The sequence below is a fragment of the Carcharodon carcharias genome, chromosome 8 (assembly GCF_017639515.1).
Source record: "Carcharodon carcharias isolate sCarCar2 chromosome 8, sCarCar2.pri, whole genome shotgun sequence".
NCBI lineage: Eukaryota > Metazoa > Chordata > Chondrichthyes > Lamniformes > Lamnidae > Carcharodon > Carcharodon carcharias.
Genome location: NC_054474.1, coordinates 124,492,051 through 124,511,226, shown reverse-complemented (window position 1 = coordinate 124,511,226; position 19,176 = coordinate 124,492,051). Strand labels below are relative to the sequence as shown.

The following is a 19,176-nucleotide window of genomic DNA, read 5'->3' as shown; positions in this document are numbered from 1 at the left end:
TGGAACCATTCTCATAAACCTCTTCTGCACTCTCCAATGCGGTCACATCCTCCTTATGGTGTGGCATCCAGAACTGTACACAATACTCCATCTGAGGTCTAACCAGTGTCTTACATAAGTTCATCATAACCTCCCTGCTCTTGTACTCTATTCCCCTATTAATGAAGCCTAGAATACAGAATGCTTTAGAACAGCTCTCTACTGTCCTGCAAACTTTAATGACATATGTATGTATACACCCTGGGATCTCTGCTCCTGCACACCCTTTAAATAGTATCCTTTATTTTATACTGTTTCTCCATGTTCTTTGCACCAAAGTGCATCACCTCACACTTCTCCACATTGAACTTCATCTGCCACCTATCTGCCCAGTCATAGAAACTAGGAGCAGGAGTAGGCCATTCGGCCCCTCGAGCCTGCTCCGCCATTCATTATGGTCATGGCTGATCATCCAACTCAATAGCCTGCTCCCGCTTTCTCCCCATACCCTTTGATCCCTTTCACCCCAAGAGCTATATCTAACTCCTTCTTGAAAACATACAATATTTTGGGCTCAACTACTTTCTGTGGTAACAAATTCCACAGGCTCACAATTCTCTCAGTCCTAAATGGTCTACCCCATATCCTCAGACTGTGACCACAGTTTCTGGACTCCCCCACCATCGAGAACATCCTTCTTGCATCCACCCTGTCTAGTCCTGTTAGAATTTTATATGTTTCTATGAGATCCCCCCTCATTCTTCTGAACTCCAGCGAATATAATCATAATCGACTCAATCTCTCCTCATATGTCAGGCCCACTATCCCATGATTCAGTCGGGGAAACCTTCGCTGCACTCCCTCTATAGCAAGTACATCCTTCCTTAGATAAGGAGACCAAAACTGCACACAATATTCCAGGTGTGGTCTCACCAAGGCCCTGTACAGTTGCAGCAAGACATCCCTGTTCCTGTATTCGAATCCTCTGGCTATGAAGGCCAACATACCATTTGCCTTCTTTACCGCCTGCTGCACCTGCATGCTTACCTTCAGCGACTGGTGTACAAGGGCACCCAGGTCTTGTTGCACATTCCCCTCTCTCAATTTATAGCCATTCAGATAATCTGCCTTCCTGTTTTTGCTACCAAAATGGATAATCTCACATTTATCCACATTATATTGCATTTGCCCACTCACTCAGCTTGCACAAATCACACTGAAGCATCTCTGCATCCTCCTCACAGCTCACCCTCCCAGCCAGCTTTGTGTCATCTGCAAATTTGGAGATATTACTTCCTTTTGAAGTTCTACACTGTCCTCACAGATCACAAATCTCCCAAGTTTTGTGTTGGCTGCAAACTTTGAAATTGTCCCCTGCACACCAAGATCTAGATCATTTATATATTTCAGGAAGAGCAAGGGTCCCAATACCGACCCCTGGGGAACTCCACTACAAATGTCCTTTGAGCCTGAAAAATTCCCTTTCACCAGTTCTCTCTGTTTCCTAACTCTCAGCCAATTTTGTACCCATGTTGCTATTCTCCCTTTTATTCCATGACCCATAACTTTCCTCATAAGTCTGTTGTGTGGCACTACATCGAAAGCCTTTTGGAAGTCCATATACACTACATCAGTGGCCTTGCCCTCATCAACCATCTCTGTTACCTCTTCAAAAAACTCCAACAAATTAGTTAGACACGATTTTACTTTAACAAATCCTTACTGACTCTTCCTAATCAATCCAAATTTTTCCATGTGACTATTAATTCTATCCCGAATAACTGTTTCTAGAAGTTTACCCACCACTGAAGTTAAACTGCCTGGTCTGTAATTGCAGGGCGGATCTTTACAACCTTTTTTGAAGGGCGTAATGATTGTGATTCTTCAGTTCTCTCACACCTCCCCCAAATCCAGGGAACATTGAAAGATTATTGCCAGTGCTTCTGCAATTTCTACTCTCACTTCCCTCAACATTCTTGGATGCATCTCATCTGGCCCCAGTGCCTTACCAACTTTAAGAACCGACAGCTTATCCAATATCTCCTCCTTATCAATTTTGAACCCTTCAAGTGACAGAGATTCCTCCTGTGTCACCATGGCCTGGACATCTACCTCACAGGTAGACATATGCAAAATATTCATTTAACACCTCAGCCATGCCTTTGCCTCTGTGTAAATCCCTTTTTTGGTTCCTACTTGGCCCTACTCCTCTTTACCACCCTTTTACTATTGATGTGCTTATAGAATACTTTGGGATTTCCTTTTATGTTAGCTGCCAAGTCTTTTTTCATAATCCCTCTTTCCTTCTCGTATTTGCTTTTTCACATCCCTTCTGAACCTTCTGGATTCAGTTTGGTTCTCAATTTTACTTGCTACCTAACACCGATTGTAAGCACAATTTTTCTTCTTTAATTTAATTTCTATCTCCTTTGTCATCCATACAGTTCTGGATTTGTTTGTCCTACCCTTCTCTTTTGAGGGAACATACCTTGACTGTGCCCAAGCCATCTCCTTTTGAAGGTAGCCCATTGTTCAGCTACTGTTTTCCCTGCCAACCTTTGGTTCCAGTCTATCCGTCCCAGCTCCGTTCTTGCCCCATTGAAGTCCGCTCTGTGCCAGTTGATTATTCTTACTCTGGATTGACCAATATCCTTTTCCACCGTATTCCTAAACCTTATGATATAATGATCACTGTTCCCTAAACGTTCCCCTATTGTCACTTGATCCACTTGGCCCACCTCATTTTCAAGAACCAGGTCTAGCAGTGCCTCCTTTCTTGTTGGACTGGACACATAGTGCAGTAGGAAATTCTCGTGAATGCAATCTAGTAATGCTTATCCCTCACTGCCCCTTTACCACTATCCCAGTCTATATAAAGGTAATTAAAGTCTCCCATTATAACTACTGTACGGTGTTTGCACCTCTCTGTAATTTCCTTGCAGCTTTGTTCCTCTATATCCTTCCCACTAGCTGGTGGTCTGTACATTACACCGAGCAATGTAATTGCACAATTCTTATTCCTCAGCTCTAGCCAAATCAATTCAGTCCTTGAATCCTCTGACATGTCCTCTTGGTCCAGTACTACAATACTCTCCTTAACCAAAAACGCCACCCCTCCTCCTTTTTTCCTTTTCCTATGTTTTCTGAACACTATATAACCAGGAATATTTAACACTCGGATCTGCCCTTCCTTCGGCCAGGTCTCCTTTGTCGCCACAACATCATAATCCACAAGGCAATCTGTGCCTGTAACTTCCTAATTTTATTAACTATACTCCGTGCATTCACATACAAGCAGTGTAACCCAGAATTAGACTTCATTACTTGCTCCCTTACTCCAACTCCATCTATTAACTTACTATTCTCTATTTTAGTGCTATCTGCCTCCACAACATTCCATGCACCCTGGTATTACTTTCTAATAGTCTCTCCTGGTTCCCACACCCCTGCTGAGTTAGTTTAATCCCTCCCCAACAGCAGTAACAAAACAATCAGCAAGGAACTCAGTGCCAGCTCTGTTCAGATGCAAAAACAGAATTACCTGGAAAAACTCAGCAGGTCTGGCAGCATCGGCGGAGAAGAAAAGAGTTGACGTTTCGACTCTTTTCTTTTCTTCTTTTCTTCTCCGCCGATGCTGCCAGACCTGCTGAGTTTTTCCAGGTAATTCTGTTTTTGTTTTGGATTTCCAGCATCCGCAGTTTTTTTGTTTTTATCTCTGTTCAGATGCAGCCTGTCTGGATTATGCAGGTGCCATCCCTGCCAAAGTAAGTCCCAGTGTCCCAGGAATCTAAAGCCCTCCCTCCTGCACCACCTTTACAGCCACGCATTCATCTGTCTTATCTTCCTATTTCTGTACTCACTTGCACGTGGCACTGGGAGTAATCCAGAGATTACTACTTTAGAGGTCCTGCTTGCTAATTTTCTACCTAGCTCCCTAAATTCCGATTGCAGGACCGCATCCCCCTTGCTACCTATGTCGTTAGTACCAATGTGGATCATGACCTCTGGCTGTTCACCCTCCCGCACAAGAATGTCCTGCAGACATTCTTGATCCTAGCCCCAGGGAGGCAACAAACTATCCTGGAGTCATGTTGATGGCCGTAGAAATGCCTGTCTGCTCCCATAACTAAAGAATCCCCTATCAGTGCTGCCCTTCTCTCCTTTTTCCCCTCCTGTACAGCTGGGCCACCCACGGGGCCACAGGCTTGGCTGTTGCTGCACTCCCCCAAGGATCCATCACCCTCTCTGATATCCAGAATGAAAAACTGGTTAGTGAGCAGGACTTCTGGGGACTGTTGCACTACCTGCCTGTTTCTATTAACTGCCTGGCAGTCATCCATTTCTTATCTGTCTGCTTGCTCCTAACCTTCCTAATCTGCAGTGTGACCACCTTTCTGAATGTGCTATCCACATGGTTCTCTGCCTCACAGATGCACCTCAGTGACTCCAGCCGCTGCTAAAGCTCTGAGACGCGGAGCTCAAGCTTGTGCAGCTGGTGACACTTCCTGCACATGGGCTCGTCTGGGTCACGAAAAGTGTCAACAGCTCCCCACATGCCACAGGACAGGCATTCTTCTTGGCTGAGCTGTTCTGCCATGCCTTAAGCTTCTAAATCACTTAAACTTTTAAATCCCACTTAATAAACCTTACCAAAAAGTACAGTTCTTACTTTATTTTCAACCTTAGGAGTAATTAAACCATAAATACTTACTAGATACTCACCAGATACTCCACAGTATCTGATGCAAAAACAGAATTACCTGGAAAAACTCAGCAGGTCTGGCAGCATCGGCGGAGAAGAAAAGAGTTGACGTTTCGACTCTTCTTTTCTTCTTTTCTTCTCCGCCGATGCTGCCAGACCTGCTGAGTTTTTCCAGGTAATTCTGTTTTTGTTTTGGATTTCCAGCATCCGCAGTTTTTTTGTTTTTATCTCTGTTCAGATGCAGCCTGTCTGGATTATGCAGGTGCCATCCCTGCCAAAGTAAGTCCCAGTGTCCCAGGAATCTAAAGCCCTCCCTCCTGCACCACCTTTACAGCCACGCATTCATCTGTCTTATCTTCCTATTTCTGTACTCACTTGCACTCACTTGTACTCACTTCATCATTGATTAAAAGACTATTGAGAGTGGTTTTGATACTTGCTCAATCATTTTGTGTATTATTGAATAGAAAGACACATTGCCAAAATTTTTAATCCTGCACTCATCAAGACAAACTCAAATTCCAAATGCTCACAACAATTTATACTACAGGAGAAAAAGTTGCTGGTTGTTTCGAAAATCGAATCCAATTGGCTGAAGTGTTGCCATGGCAAAAGCAACAGGGAACTACAGGCTCCCCAAGCTCCTGGGTAATTCAAAAAAGGTGCAAACCTTGAACTTTTCCTTTTATTTGCAGAGAATCGGTGCTTGCACATGAATATATTTTGAGTACGGCATGAAGTGTGTTAAGGTGTGTGTATTGTAAAGATTCTGCTTTTGATCTGGGGTGTATGAAACTGACTTTTGCTGTAACTTTGTTCACTTGCTTTGGTGGCGAAACAGACGTCAAGACATGTTGCAAAAAAAAAACCCTCAAACTTGGTTAAAGCTTTCTAAGCGCAAACATTTCATTTTGGATTTGGATACCAGGTTAAAGTATCTAGTACTTCATATTGTTATATGCATTATATTACTGTTTGTCAGCTGGCTTAGTTTTGTATCCATGTATGTTTCTTTCTTGAAATAAACTCTGCTGGTAATTTAATCTGAACAATGTAAGCAGCTCACATCTATGTCTGCCTTACATGGAAAATTGGGTCCATGCTCTGGGTTTGTGTGTGAATTGTGCATACATTGAGTAGACATGTAGGTTTTTCTGTTAATTTTTGGCTGTTGGGCTTTTCTGTATCTTATTTGGAAAGTGGTACAAAGCAATAGTATGGAGAATGGACATGTCCCAAATCCAGATATCGTTAAGCATCTGTGATTTGTACTTGATCTATGCTATCTGTTTTGGATCTGACCTAACTTCTAATATAACCTGTGCTTTGTATCAGATCAATCGTTTGAAGAAAGGAGATACTCATACTTTCCATTTAGATTGCGTCACAACTAGGTTCACAATGTGCGTACCCAATCTGCCAACTCGGTTCCAGCTCTATAAAAAATGTATAAAAGGTCTATTTGGCAATTGAGGCAAGATAAAGGAATTAGGAAAAAAACTCGTTTTAGAGGTCTGAAGATTAACTTTCAATCAACATAGATTGCATTTCTTTTTTTAAAAAATATAACACTGCTTACTTTTAACTTCATCCTTAGACTTGGATGGCATATTGGGTTACTGTCCTATATATAGATGGCAACCCTTGAGTACCTGACCAAAAGGGCCGTTATATCTGTTATATGGAACAAAAGACTTGCGTTTATATAATACCTTTCACAATCTCAGGATCTCCCAAGGTTCTTTACAGCTAATGAAGTCACTTTGTAATGTAAGAAATGTGGCAGCCAATTTGTGCACAGCAACGCGTCTCAAACAAAAATGTAATAATGGAGTGGGGCTTGAACCCTCAACTATCTAATCCAGGCAAGAGTGCTATCTGCTGATCTACAACTGAAACTATATGACTAGCATTGATAGACATCCTCAACTAATCCTGACCCTAATCCTCATCCATCTACCATACACATAACTTTGAATAGGAGGCACTAGCTGGCAACCGATTTGGAAGCTTGCCTGATTGTTATTCTCCCTAGCCTGTTTGTGATGCACCTACCATCACCCTGGTACAGTCAGGTGGGTTGCCAGTGCTCCAGCATTATCCTGAAGGTTCAGAATTAAAGATCAATTTCCCAGACATTGCTACAAGCAATTCAGCAGAACATTTATCTGACCGTTTTAGATTTTTTTTGTTGTTCTTTGAACATTTTGGTTTATTAGTTACAAAAATGTTTAAGTTGGATGAGAAAGGCAGTTAGAGTGATGGTGAAGAATCATAACTGTTACTCAATTGGATGTTGATTTTCCTGAAGTGGGATGACTCGGTACTGTGAGGAGAACCATGTTGGCTGACCAATGGCTGGAGCCTGGGGGAGGCATAGGTCAGATGTCATGTCATGAAACTCCCAGGAATATGTCCACCCAGAATTGACAATCCTATGAATTACTTTAGCACAGATTATGGACCAAATCTGAGATTTTCCTAGTCTGTATTATTCAGTACTACAGTAGGTAATGTTCATCATAACCTGAGCCACTCACTGGTTGCTGTTCTATTTGCGTCACTGAACAGTGACGTGTTAACAACAATTGTGAGTTAATCAATGTCAACTCGTCCTGACTTGTATGCATTCAGTAAACATTAACCAGTTTCTTCGTTAGTGTGTCAGCAGATGACAGAGTGGATGTGGGGATCCTGCAGCAATACTGACATTTTCTGCCATATAATAAGCAACCATGAACAGTAGCACCGGGGTGAGTAGGATTCCAAAGAACTATGCAGCCACAATTAACTCTTGAGATATTGGATGGCGTCCATGGGAAGGGCAGTGGCAGCAATATAAACTATAGAACCATGTTATATGTGGCACAGATTGTGTGTGGTGGCTGTGTTTGGATAGATTCTATATACAATTCTGGGAGGGAGGCAGCTGTATGTGTTCAGGTTTGTTTCTGAGAGCACCTCTGTGTCTTACCTGCATTAAAGGGAAGAAGCTGAATTCAATTTCAGCATGTGAAAATGAATTTTTCAGCAGCAGAACTCCTGCCATTCCTTAGTTGATGAATTGTATATGTTTTTATATTTGGTTTTTTTCCCATGTGTGCTGGTTTTCAGCTTTGATGGGCACTTAATGTCAGAGGTTGGGGGGATTGTGGGTGGGGAGAGGTGGGGGAGAAGTGTGGGGCTCTCTGCTGATGGTTATCATGTCTAGCAAACAAACTCTGGGTCCAGTAGCCTCTTGGGTTTGCCCTTGCCCTTTTTTTCTCAATGTCTCCTCTTAATCTGTTAAAACAAAGCTTTGTATGTCTTATGCAGGACAAAATGAAATCATTTACCCTGTCCTGCATGTGCCTGATACCACTCTAGCCTGTGCAGGATTCTTGTCATCCCTGTGAATCTGCCATCATCCCACTGACTTCTAAATCTTGAACATGCTAACTATTGTGTGATAGCCACATCCTCTCCTCCGTGGCTGAGATGCAGTGTGCTCAGATATGCTTCTGCTGTGCAAATGGTCTTTCACCCCATTGGTTGTTCCATCATTAAGTTAAATTATTGCCATTACTGTAGAAGTTTTACAAAACCTTCATAATTTGCTGATCAGGATACTGGCGTGCAATCTCTGGTTGCTAAATTTCAAGAGGGTTGTACATAGAGTGAGCAAGGGGAAAAGGTGAGCAGAAAGACTGATCCTAAATGTAAAAGGCAATAGGTTATTGGGAAGGATTAGAGGTGCATAACTTTACAGCCTGGAGAAAAGATAAATAAGAATTCTTATCATGGAATATTAAGTATGAAATGGCAGAGACAAAGTGACCTAGAATTATTAGCTTGGAGTATTAAAGCCAGCCAAGAAAGAAATAAAAAAATACTTGCACTAATCTGTTGATTTTTACATCTTCGGTTTATAATCTTGTTATAAATATATAAATACTGTTACGTAAGCAAATGTACCAAAGGGACCCAAGAAATCAAATGACCAATTAGTCTGTTTGTGGTGGTGGTCGTAGGCTGATTGTTGTTCAGGACACCAGGGGAACTTCCCATCAGTTATGTCCATCTGAACAGATGGATGTGGATTCAGATTGATGTCCGCACATCTGCTAATGCAGCACTCCTTCAGAATAAAAACAAAAACTCAGCAGGTCTGACAGCGTCTGCGGAGAGGAACACAGTTAACGTTTCGAGTCCGTATGTCTCTTCAACAGAACTAAGGAAAAATAGAAAAGAGGTGAAATATAAGCTGGTTTAAGGGTTGGGGTGGGACAGGTAGAGCTGGATAGAAGGCCAGTGATAGGTGGAGATAACCAAAAGATGTCATAGACAAAAGGACAAAGAGGTGTTGAAGCTGGTGATATTATCTAAGGGATGTGATAATAAATGTACAGATAGCCCTAGTGGGGGTGGGGTGGGGGAAAGGGATCGAAATAGGCTAAAAGGCAGAGATAAAACAATGGATGGAAATACATTTAAAAATAATGGAAATAGGTGGGTAAAGAAAAATCTATATGAATTATTGGGAAAAAAAGTGGGGGGTGATCAGAAAGGGGGTGGGGATGGAGGAGAGAGTTCATGATCTAAAATTGTTGAACTCAATATTCAGTCCAGAAGGCTGTGAAGTGCCTAGTCGGAAGATGAGGTGCTGTTCCTCCAGTTTGCATTGAGCTTCACTGGAACAATGCAGCAGGCCAAGGACAGACATGTGGGCATGAGAGCAGGGTGGAGTGTTGAAATGGCAAGCGACAGGGAGGTCTGGGTCATGCTCGCGGACAGACCGAAGGTGTTCCGCAAAGCGGTCACCCAGTCTGCGTTTGGTGTCTCCAATGTAGAGGAAATCGCATTGGGAGCAATGAATGCAGCAGACTAAATTGAGGGAAGTGCAAGTGAAATGCTGCTTCACTTGAAAGGAGTGTTTGACCCCTTGGACGGTGAGGAGGGGGGAAGTAAAGGGGCAGGTTTTGCACCTTCTGCAGTTGCATGGGAAGGTACCGTGGGAGGGGGTTGAGGAGTAGGGGGTGATGGAGGAGTGGACTTGGGTGTCCCGGAGGGAATGATCCCTACGGAATGCTGCCGGGTGGGGGGGTGAAGGGAAGATGTGTTTGGTGGTGGCATCATGCTGGAGTTGGTGGAAATGGCGGAGGATGATCTTTTGAATGCGGAGGCTGGTGGGGTGATAAGGGAGGACAAGGGGGACCCTATCATGGTTCTGGGAGGGAGAGGAAGGTGTGAGGGTGGATGCGCGGGAGATGGGCCGGACACAGTTGAGGGCCCATTCAACGACCGTGGGTGGAAAACCTCGGTCAAGAAGGAAGACATGTCAGAGGAACTGTTTTTGAAAGTGGCATCATCAGAACAGATGTAACGGCATCTCCTTCAGTACTGCCTTAGATTATAAATTCTAATCCTGGAGTCTGGTTTGGCCTCATTGTTTCCCCGAACTCCCCTCCAGCCTCCCTGCCAAGGAAGATCCTTCTCTGTCCTCGCCCCCGCCCTATCCTACCTGCTGCTTGTTGTCATACCTCCTCTCAGTACCCCACCACTCTGCTCTCTTGCTCTTGAGTGTATATCCTCCTGTTCTGGTGCTTCACCACTCCCCTTTAGATTTCTCTCCCTTCACGCATTTTCTCCCCCTATGTACTGTCCTTTTTCCTCTCCCTCCATCCTTTATTTGTGTTTCTTCTCTTTTTCCACCGCCACTCCCTCCCCCCACCCGAAATGGCTGCAAGGAAGAAATTGCTTATGTCTCAAAGTGCTTCACTTTTGAACTGTCACCATTTATTATGTAGGGCAAATGTGACATCTGGCAAGATCCTGCAAGTAACAAATTAGATAGGGGATCACTTGTTTTGGCTGAGGGATAAGTGTAGCTAGGACACCTAGGGACCTCTCAGTGCTGTGGGATCCCTGTTTGCATAGTTAGGACAGACAGCAATTCACTTTACTACCTTATCTCTGACACTATAGCACTGCCTCAGCACTGTACTGACGTGTCAGCCGAGATTACGTGATCAAATCTTGGAGCAGGTCTCAACCCACAATTTATTGATTTAAGATATGAGAATTCAACATCTTGTCAAGCTGACCTGAGAGTTGAAAGTCCAGGGCGTAGCTATCCTGTGTCAAGTTTAGATAAAATGATGACGGGAACTTGTAAATGATACTTTAGACCAGCTCCATGCAGAAAGTTCAGCAAGAAAAGACCGGAAGGCTTTAATCTGGAAGTGGAGGAGGAAGAGGAATTCATTTATCTTACCTAAGTAATTGCAATATTTTAAAAAAAAGATTTTAAAAAAAGTCATCCGCAAATTTCCTATTAAGTGCTAAAGATGCAAAGCATGTAATTTAATGGGGATTTGTGTTATCTAAATTGGTACACCCCTGTTGTGATTCGTAGATTTTGAAATGATTTTTAAGCAGAAAATGGACCTTGGACCACTGGCATTGATCCACAACATTAATCTGACTGTGCTTGTGCAATGAACTTTATTTGCAGATATCAGAAATTCTTTTGGTCAAGACTTGTATGCATTTAGGCAGTTCATTTTGGTGCTTTGGAGTAGTAGAATGTTACATTCAGCCTATCAAATCTGCTGCAGCATCTATCTTCATTTAAGTCATCTAGTTTTATCCCACTCCCTCCCTATCATCTTTAAAGCCCTCTTTCTCAAGTAACTATCTAACTGCTATTCAAAAGTTCAGGAGACAGTGGCGTAATGGTAATGTAATCCAGAGGCCCAGGCTAATGTTCTGGGGACAGGGGTTCAAATCTCACCACAGCAGCTGGTGGAGTTTAAATTTAATTAGTAACCTGGAATTGAAAAGCTAGTCTCAGTAATGGTGACTATGAAACCATTGTCAGTTGTTCTAAAAAACCATCTAGTGTCCTTTTGGGAAGGAAACCTGCCATCCTTACCTGGTCTGGCCTACATGTGGGCTCACAGCAGTGTCTTTGACTCTTAATACCCTCTGAAATAGTTTGGCAACCACTCAGTTCAAGGGCAATTAGGGATGGGCAACAAATGCTGGCCTTGCCAACAGTACCCACATCCCACAAAAGAATAAATAAAAAATACTGAACAGAGAATTCCACATTTTTCTTAGAACTTCACCGTTAAAGAATCGGGATAAAGGAGTGAAAGGATCCAGCGCATAGACACACAAAAATGATGCAGATAAATAAAGTCATTTTTTTTAAAAAAGCAAGCAAAGCACTGGGTCTCAATTCTCAAGGGATAGAATTGAAAAGAAATTGTTAAGACTTGTACAGATCCTTGGTTAGGCCATATTTAGAATACAATACTTTGCACAGCTCTGGTCTCCATATTATAAAAAGGACATCGAGATACTGGCAAAGGTGCAAAAACAATTTATGAAGGTGAAGCCAGAACTGAAGTTATAAACATCAGGAAGGATTGAACAGGCTAGGGCTCTTTTAGCTAGAAAATAAAAGATTGCAAGGTGACCAAATACAGTTCTTTAAAATTATGAATGGGTTTGATAGTGTAGACGTACAGAAGATGTGAGGGAGTAAAAACTGAGCATCATGAATATAAGAGCGTCACCAGTAAATCCAATAGGGATTTCAGCAGAAACTTTTTCAAGCAGAGAACGATTTTAAAATGGAACTCATGACCACCAGGAATAGTTGAGGCAAAAAGAATAGCTGCATTTAAGAGGAAGTTAGATAAATGCAGTAAAATCCCAATGAGCCGAATCCCACCCACAAATTTGTGTTAAGTAGAGCTTCATGATTGCAGAGGAGGCCCCATTCCCACATGAATGTGCCTCATTATAACCTGATACACCTACAAACGCAGTCTATGTAACCTGATAGACTGCATTTGTAGGTGATAAAAACAAAAAACTGTGGATGCTGGAAATCCAAAACAAAAGCAGAATTACCTGGAAAAACTCAGCAGGTCTGGCAGCATCGGCTGAGAAGAAAAGAGTTCACGTTTCAAGTCCTCATGATCCTTCAGCAGAACTGGGTGAATCCAAGGAAAGGGGTGAAATATAAGCTGGTTTAAGGTTGTGGGGGGGGTGGGGGGTTGGGTTGGGGGAGAGAAGTGGAGAGGGATGGTGTGGTTGTAGGAACAAGCAAGCAATGATAGGAGCAGATAATCAAAAGATGTCACAGACAAAAGAACACAGAAGTGTTGAAGTTGGTGATATCTAAACGAATGTGCTAATTAAGAATGGATGGTAGGGCACTCAAGGTATAGCTCTAGTGGGGGTGGGGGGGCATAAAAGATTTAAAAATAATGGAAATAGGTGGGAAAAGAAAAATCTATATAAATTATTGGAAAAAACAAAAGGAAGGGGGAAGAAACAGAAAGGGGGTGGGGAAGGAGGAGGGAGTTCAAGATCTAAAGTTGTTGAATTCAATATTCAGTCCGGAAGGCTGTAAAGTGCCTAGTCGGAAGATGAGGTGCTGTTCCTCCAGTTTGCGTTGGGCTTCACTGGAACAATGCAGCAAGCCAAGGACAGACATGTGGGCAAGAGAGCAGGGTGGAGTGTTAAAATGGCAAGCGACAGGGAGGTTTGGGTCATTCTTGTGGACAGACTGCAGGTGTTCTGCAAAGCGGTCGCCCAGTTTACGTTTGGTCTCTCCAATATAGAGGAGACCACATTGGGAGCAACGAATGCAGTAGACTAAGTTGGCGGAAATGCAAGTGAAATGCTGCTTCACTTGAAACGAGTGTTTGGACCCTAGGACGGTGAGGAGAGAGTGGGGAGGTGCCATAGGTGGGGGTTGAGGAGTAGGGGGTGATGGAGGAGTGGACCAGGGTGTCCCAGAGGGAACGATCCCTACGGAATGCCGCCGGGGGGTTGGGGGGGTGAGGTGAAGGGAAGATGTGTTTGGTGGTGGCATCATGCTGGAGTTGGCGGAAATGGCGGAGGATGATCCTTTGAATGCAGAGGCTGGTGGGGTGATAAGTGAGGACAAGGGGGACCCTATCATGTTTCTGGGAGGGAGGAGAAGGCGTGAGGGCGGATGTGCGGGAGATGGGCCGGACACGGTTGAGGGCCCTGTCAACAACCATGGATGGAAAACCTCGGTTAAGGAAGAAGGAGGACATGAAGGAAGTCAACCTCTCTGTCTCAATCTCTGGTGATAGACTGTCCACCAATATCCATTACAAGCCTACCGACTCCCATAGCTACCTCGACTACAGCTCCTCACACCCCGCTTCCTGTAAGGACTCCATCCCATTCTCTCAGTTCCTTCGCCTCCATCGCATCTATTCTGATGATGCTACCTTCAAAAGCAGTTCCTCTGACATGAGCTCCTTCTTCCTTAACCGAGGTTTTCCATCCACGGTCGTTGACAGGGTCCTCAACCGTATTTGGCCCATCTCCTGCGCATCCGCCCTCACGCCTTCTCCTCCCTCCCAGAAACATGATAGGGTCCCCCTTGTCCTCACTTATCACCCCACCCGCCTCTGCATTCAAAGGATCATCCTCCGCCATTTCCGCCAACTCCAGCATGATGCCACCACCAAACACATCTTCTCTTCACCACTCCCCTGGCAGCATTCCATAAGGATCGTTCCTCCGGGACACCCTGGTCCACTCCTCCATCACCCCCTATTCTTCAATCCCCTCCTATGGCACCTCCCCATGCCTACGCAAAAGATGCAATAACTGCCCCTTCACTTCCTCTCTCCTCACCGTCCAAGGGCCCAAACACTCCTTTCAAGTGAAGCAGCATTTCACTTGCATTTCCCCTAACTTAGTCTACTGCATTCGTTGCTCCCAATGCGTCTCCTCTACATTGGAGAGACCAAACGTAAACTGGGCGACCGCTTTGCAGAACACCTGCGGTCTGTCCACAAGAATGACCCAAACCTCCCTGTCGCTTGCCATTTTAACACTCCACCCTGCTCTCTTGCCCACATGTCTGTCCTTGGCTTGCTGCATTGTTCCAGTGAAGCCCAATGCAAACTGGAGGAACAGCACCTCATCTTCCAACTAGGCACTTTACAGCCTTCCGCACTGAATATTGAATTCAACAACTTTAGATCTTGAACTCCCTCCTCCATCCCCACCTTCTTTCTGTTTCTTCCCCCTTCCTTTTTTGATTTTTCAAATAATTTATATAGATTTTTCTTTTCCCACCTATTTCCATTATTTTTAAATCTTTTATGCCCCCCCACCCCCACTAGAGCTATACCTTGAGTGCCCTACCATCCATTCTTAATTAGCACATTCGTTTAGATATCACCAACTTCAACACTTCTGTGTTCTTTTGTCTGTGACATCTTCTGATGATCTGCTCATGTCATTGCTTGCTTGTTCCTACAACCACACCACCTCCCTCCACTTGTCTCTACCCCCCCCCCCCTTCCCAACCCACCTTAAACCAGCTTATATTTCACCCCTCTCCTTGGATTCACCCAGTTCTGCTGAAGGGTCATGAGGACTCAAAACGTGAACTCTTTTCTTCTCTGCCGATGTTGCCAGACCTGCTGAGTTTTTCCAGGTAATTCTGTTTTTGTATTTGTAGGTGTATGTCAAAAACAACAGATTCATATGCCAAATGAAAACACTAAAGTAGTAGATGTGTGAAAAAGTCTTCTCAATGTGTTCACACCTTACAGTGGCCTGGCCTTGTAAAAGGCAGGAGCTTTGCAATGAAAAAGACTAGGAGTTAGCTCTGGAAAAGCTCTGTAATCTTTTTCTGTTTAGTGTGCTGTTTTCACAGAATCCTAGAACTTTACCAGTGCAGAAGGAGGCCCTTCATCCATCAAGTCTGCACTGGCTCTCTGAAAGAGTATTCTACCTAGTCCCAGTCCTCTGCCTTATGCCCGTAACCTTGCACATTCTTTCTTTTCAAATAGCAATTCAATTCCCTTTTGAATACCTCGATCAAACCTGCCTCCACCAACTTCTCAGGAAGTTTGTTCCAGACTCCAACCATCCACTGGGTGAAGAAATGTTTCCTCACATCACTTTTACTCCTCCTGCCAGTTATTTTGGATCAGTGTCCTATAGTTCCTGATGCTGCCTTGAGTGGGAACAGTTTCTCACTATTTACCCTGTCCATACCTCTCAGGATCTTGAATACCTCTGTCAAGTCTCCTCTCAGTCCTCTTTTCTCCAACAAAAACAGTCTCAACCTCTCCAATCTATCCTCATAGCTACAGTTCTTCATCCCTGGAATCATTCTTGTGAATCTCTTTTGTACTGTCTCCAATGCTTTCACATCCTTCCTCAGGTATGGCGCCCAGAACTGGACACGGTACTTCAGATGAGGCCTAACTAGTGTCTTATACAAGTTCAACATGACCTCCTTACTTTTGTATTCAGTGCCCCTATTAATAAACCATCAGATACCAAATGCTTTATTAACTGCTCTCTCAACATGCCCTGCCATCTTCAGTGACTTATGTACATGTATACCGAGGTGCCTCTGTTCCTGTACCTTCTTAGAGTTTCTGCCTTTATTTTGTTCTGCTTCTCCATATTCTTCATGCCAAAATGAATCACTTCATACTTCTCTGCTTTGAACTTCATCTGCCACTTGTCTGCCCAATCCACCAATATATCTATGTCCTTCTGAAGTTCAAGACTATCCTCATCACAGCTGATAACATTTCCAATCTTCATATCATCTGCAAATTTTGAAATCATGCCCTGAACACCACAGTCTAGGTCATATATATATAAAACACTGACCCCTGGGGAATTCCACGATAAACCTTCCTCCAATCTGAAAAACAACCGTTTATCACTACTCTGTTTCCTGTCACTCAGCCAATTTCTTATCCAATTGCCTACACTCCCCTTTATTCAATGAGCTCGAATTTTGCTCACAAGTCTGTTGTGTGGCACTGTATCAAGTGCCTTTTGAAAATCCAGATACACCACATCAACAGCGTTGCCCTTATCAACCTTCTCTGATACCTCCTCAAAAACTTCAAGTTAGCTAAACATGATTTTCCCTTAATTAACTAACCCATGCTGACTTTCCTTAATTATCCTTCACTTGTTTAAGTGACTGTTGATCTTATTCCAAACTGTAGCTTCCAGAAGTTTCCCTACCACTGCAGTTAAACTGACTGGTCTGTCGTTGCCTGATTTATCCTTGCACCCCTTTTTAAACAAAGGTGTAACATTTGCAATTCTTGAGTCCTCTGCCACCACCCCGTGTCTAATGAAGACTGGAAGATGACCACTAATGCCTCTGCAATTTCCACTTACAGTTCCCTCAGTATCCTTGGATGCTTATGGTACCTTATCAATTTTAAGTAAATATAGCCTTTCTTAAACTTCCACCTCCTCAATTGTGAATTGTTCTAGTGTACCAGTTACCTCCTCTCTCACTTCGGCCTGGGAGCTTCTTCCTTGTAAAGACAGGTGTACTCGTTTAATACCTTCGTTATTTCTCCTGCCTCCACACGCAAGTTCCTTTTTTATTCCTAATCGTCCCCACTACTACTTTTACCACCTTTTTATTATTTTTATGCTTATAGAAGACTCTGGGATTCCCTTTTATATTAGCTGCTAGTCTCTTTTCATGCTCTCTCCTTGCTTTTCTGAACAGTTTTTTCCCCTCCCCACTGGTCCTTCTATATTCAGCCTGATTCTCCATTGCTTTTTCTACCTCATGTCTGTAGTATGCGCACTTCTTCCTTTTCATCTTCACCTCTCTCACTCTCGTCATGCAATGTGCTCTGGATTTATTTGTCCTACCTTTTTCCTTCAAAGGAATATACCTTGACATCGCCTGCAACACTTTTTCTTTGAAGGTGGCCTATTGTTTAGCCATTGTCTTTTCTGCCAACATTTGATTCCAAATCATGTGACTCAGATGCATTCTTATCCCATTGAAGTTGATTTTCCCCCAATTAATTATCCCTGCTCTGGATTGTTCCTTGTCCCTTTTCTACTAAACCTTAATTACTAAACCTTAATTCTACTAAACCTTTCTACTAAACCTTTTCTACTAAACCAATGGTCGCTGTGCCCTAAATGTTCTCCCACTGATACTTGATCTACTTGGGCCAACTCATTCCCCAGAACCAAGTCCAGTAATGCCTTCCTTCTCATTGGGCCAGAAACATACTGCTGCAGAAAAGTATCTTGAACACTTTCCAGGAACTCTTGCCCCTTGTTCCTTTGCACTATTCCTATCCTGTCTATATTTGGATAATTGAAGTCCCCCATTATAACTACTCTATAATTCTTGCACCCCTCTATAATTTCTTTGCAGATTTTTTTGTCTACATCCCTTCCATTAGTTGGTGATCCATATACTACACCAATCAATGTTATTGCACCTTTTTCATTCCTTTCCTCTAGCCTGAGTGATTCTGTCCTTGACCCCTCTGGAACACTGTCACTCACTGCCCCTCCCCATCTTTTCTTTCTTTCCTGTCACTCCTAAACATCTTGTACCCAGGAATATTTAACGCTCAGTCCTGCACTCCTTCGAGCCAGGTCTCTGTTATCGGAATAACATCACAATTCCATTTGTCAACCTGTGCCTGTAGTTCACCAATCTTACTAACCACACTCTGAGCATTCACATACATGCACATTAGCCCTAATTTAGACTTTTTACTTTTCCCCCTTACTCTGACCACATCTAATGACTTACTATTGCCTACTCTAATTCTATCAAGCTCTCCAAGTATTCTATCTACCTTGATAATACTCTCTGATATATCCTTCTTATCAGTTAATACTTCTGTATTTCCCACTGCCAATTCCTCTCCTCTCTCTACTCTGAATTTCCTCTCCGATTCCTATCCTCCTGCCAATCTAGTTTAACCCTCTCCAACAGTACTAGTAAACCTCCCTGCGAGGACATTAGCCCCAGCCCTGTTACAGTGTAACTCATCCTTCTTGTACAGGTCCCATCTGCCCCAGAACTGATCCCAATGCCTTAGAAATCTAAAGCCCTCCCTCCTACTCCATTTCACCAGCCATGTGTTGAACTGCTCAATCTTCCTATCCTTATGCTCATTAACATATGGCACTGGGAGTAATCCTGAGATGACTGCTTTTTGAGGTCCTGCTTTTTAATTCCCTTCCTAACTTCTTAAAATCTGTTTGCAGGGCATCATCCCTTTCATACCTATGTCATTGGTCCCAATGTGGACTACGACTTCTGGCTGTTCACCCTCCCCAAAAAGAATGCACTGCCGTCACTCCATGACATCCTTGACCCTGGCGCCAGGGAGGCAACATACCATCCTGGAGTCACGTTTATAGCTGCATAAACACCTGTCTGCTCTCCTAACTATGGAATCCCCTATTACGATAGCACCTCCACTCTTTCCTCTCTTCCTCCTTTCCTCTTGTGCAACTGAGCCACCCATGGTGCCACTAATTTGGCTCTTGATACAGTCCTCTGAGGAGCCATCTTGCTCACCAGTATCCAAAATGGAAAAAGGGTTAGATAATCAAATAGCCTCGGGATTCCTGCACTACCTCTGTGTTTCTCTTAGATACTCTGGCAGTCACCCATTCCCTCTCTGCCTGTATAC

At 43.5% G+C, this 19,176-nt stretch overlaps 1 protein-coding gene across 4 annotated transcripts in view; it reads left to right on the top strand.

The window, feature by feature from the left end:
* slc31a1 (solute carrier family 31 member 1) overlaps positions 1–19,176 on the top strand; it is a 60,193-nt gene that overhangs the window by 20,586 nt on the left and 20,431 nt on the right. The window contains exon 1 of one of the 4 annotated variants that reach the window (XM_041194042.1): positions 7,365–7,434. The exons of the other annotated variants lie outside the window; for them this stretch is intronic. Coding sequence (XP_041049976.1) covers positions 7,417–7,434 — 18 coding nt within the window. The 5' untranslated portion in view covers positions 7,365–7,416. Of the gene's footprint in view, positions 1–7,364; positions 7,435–19,176 lie in introns of those variants that run through there. 4 annotated transcript variants of the gene reach the window in all.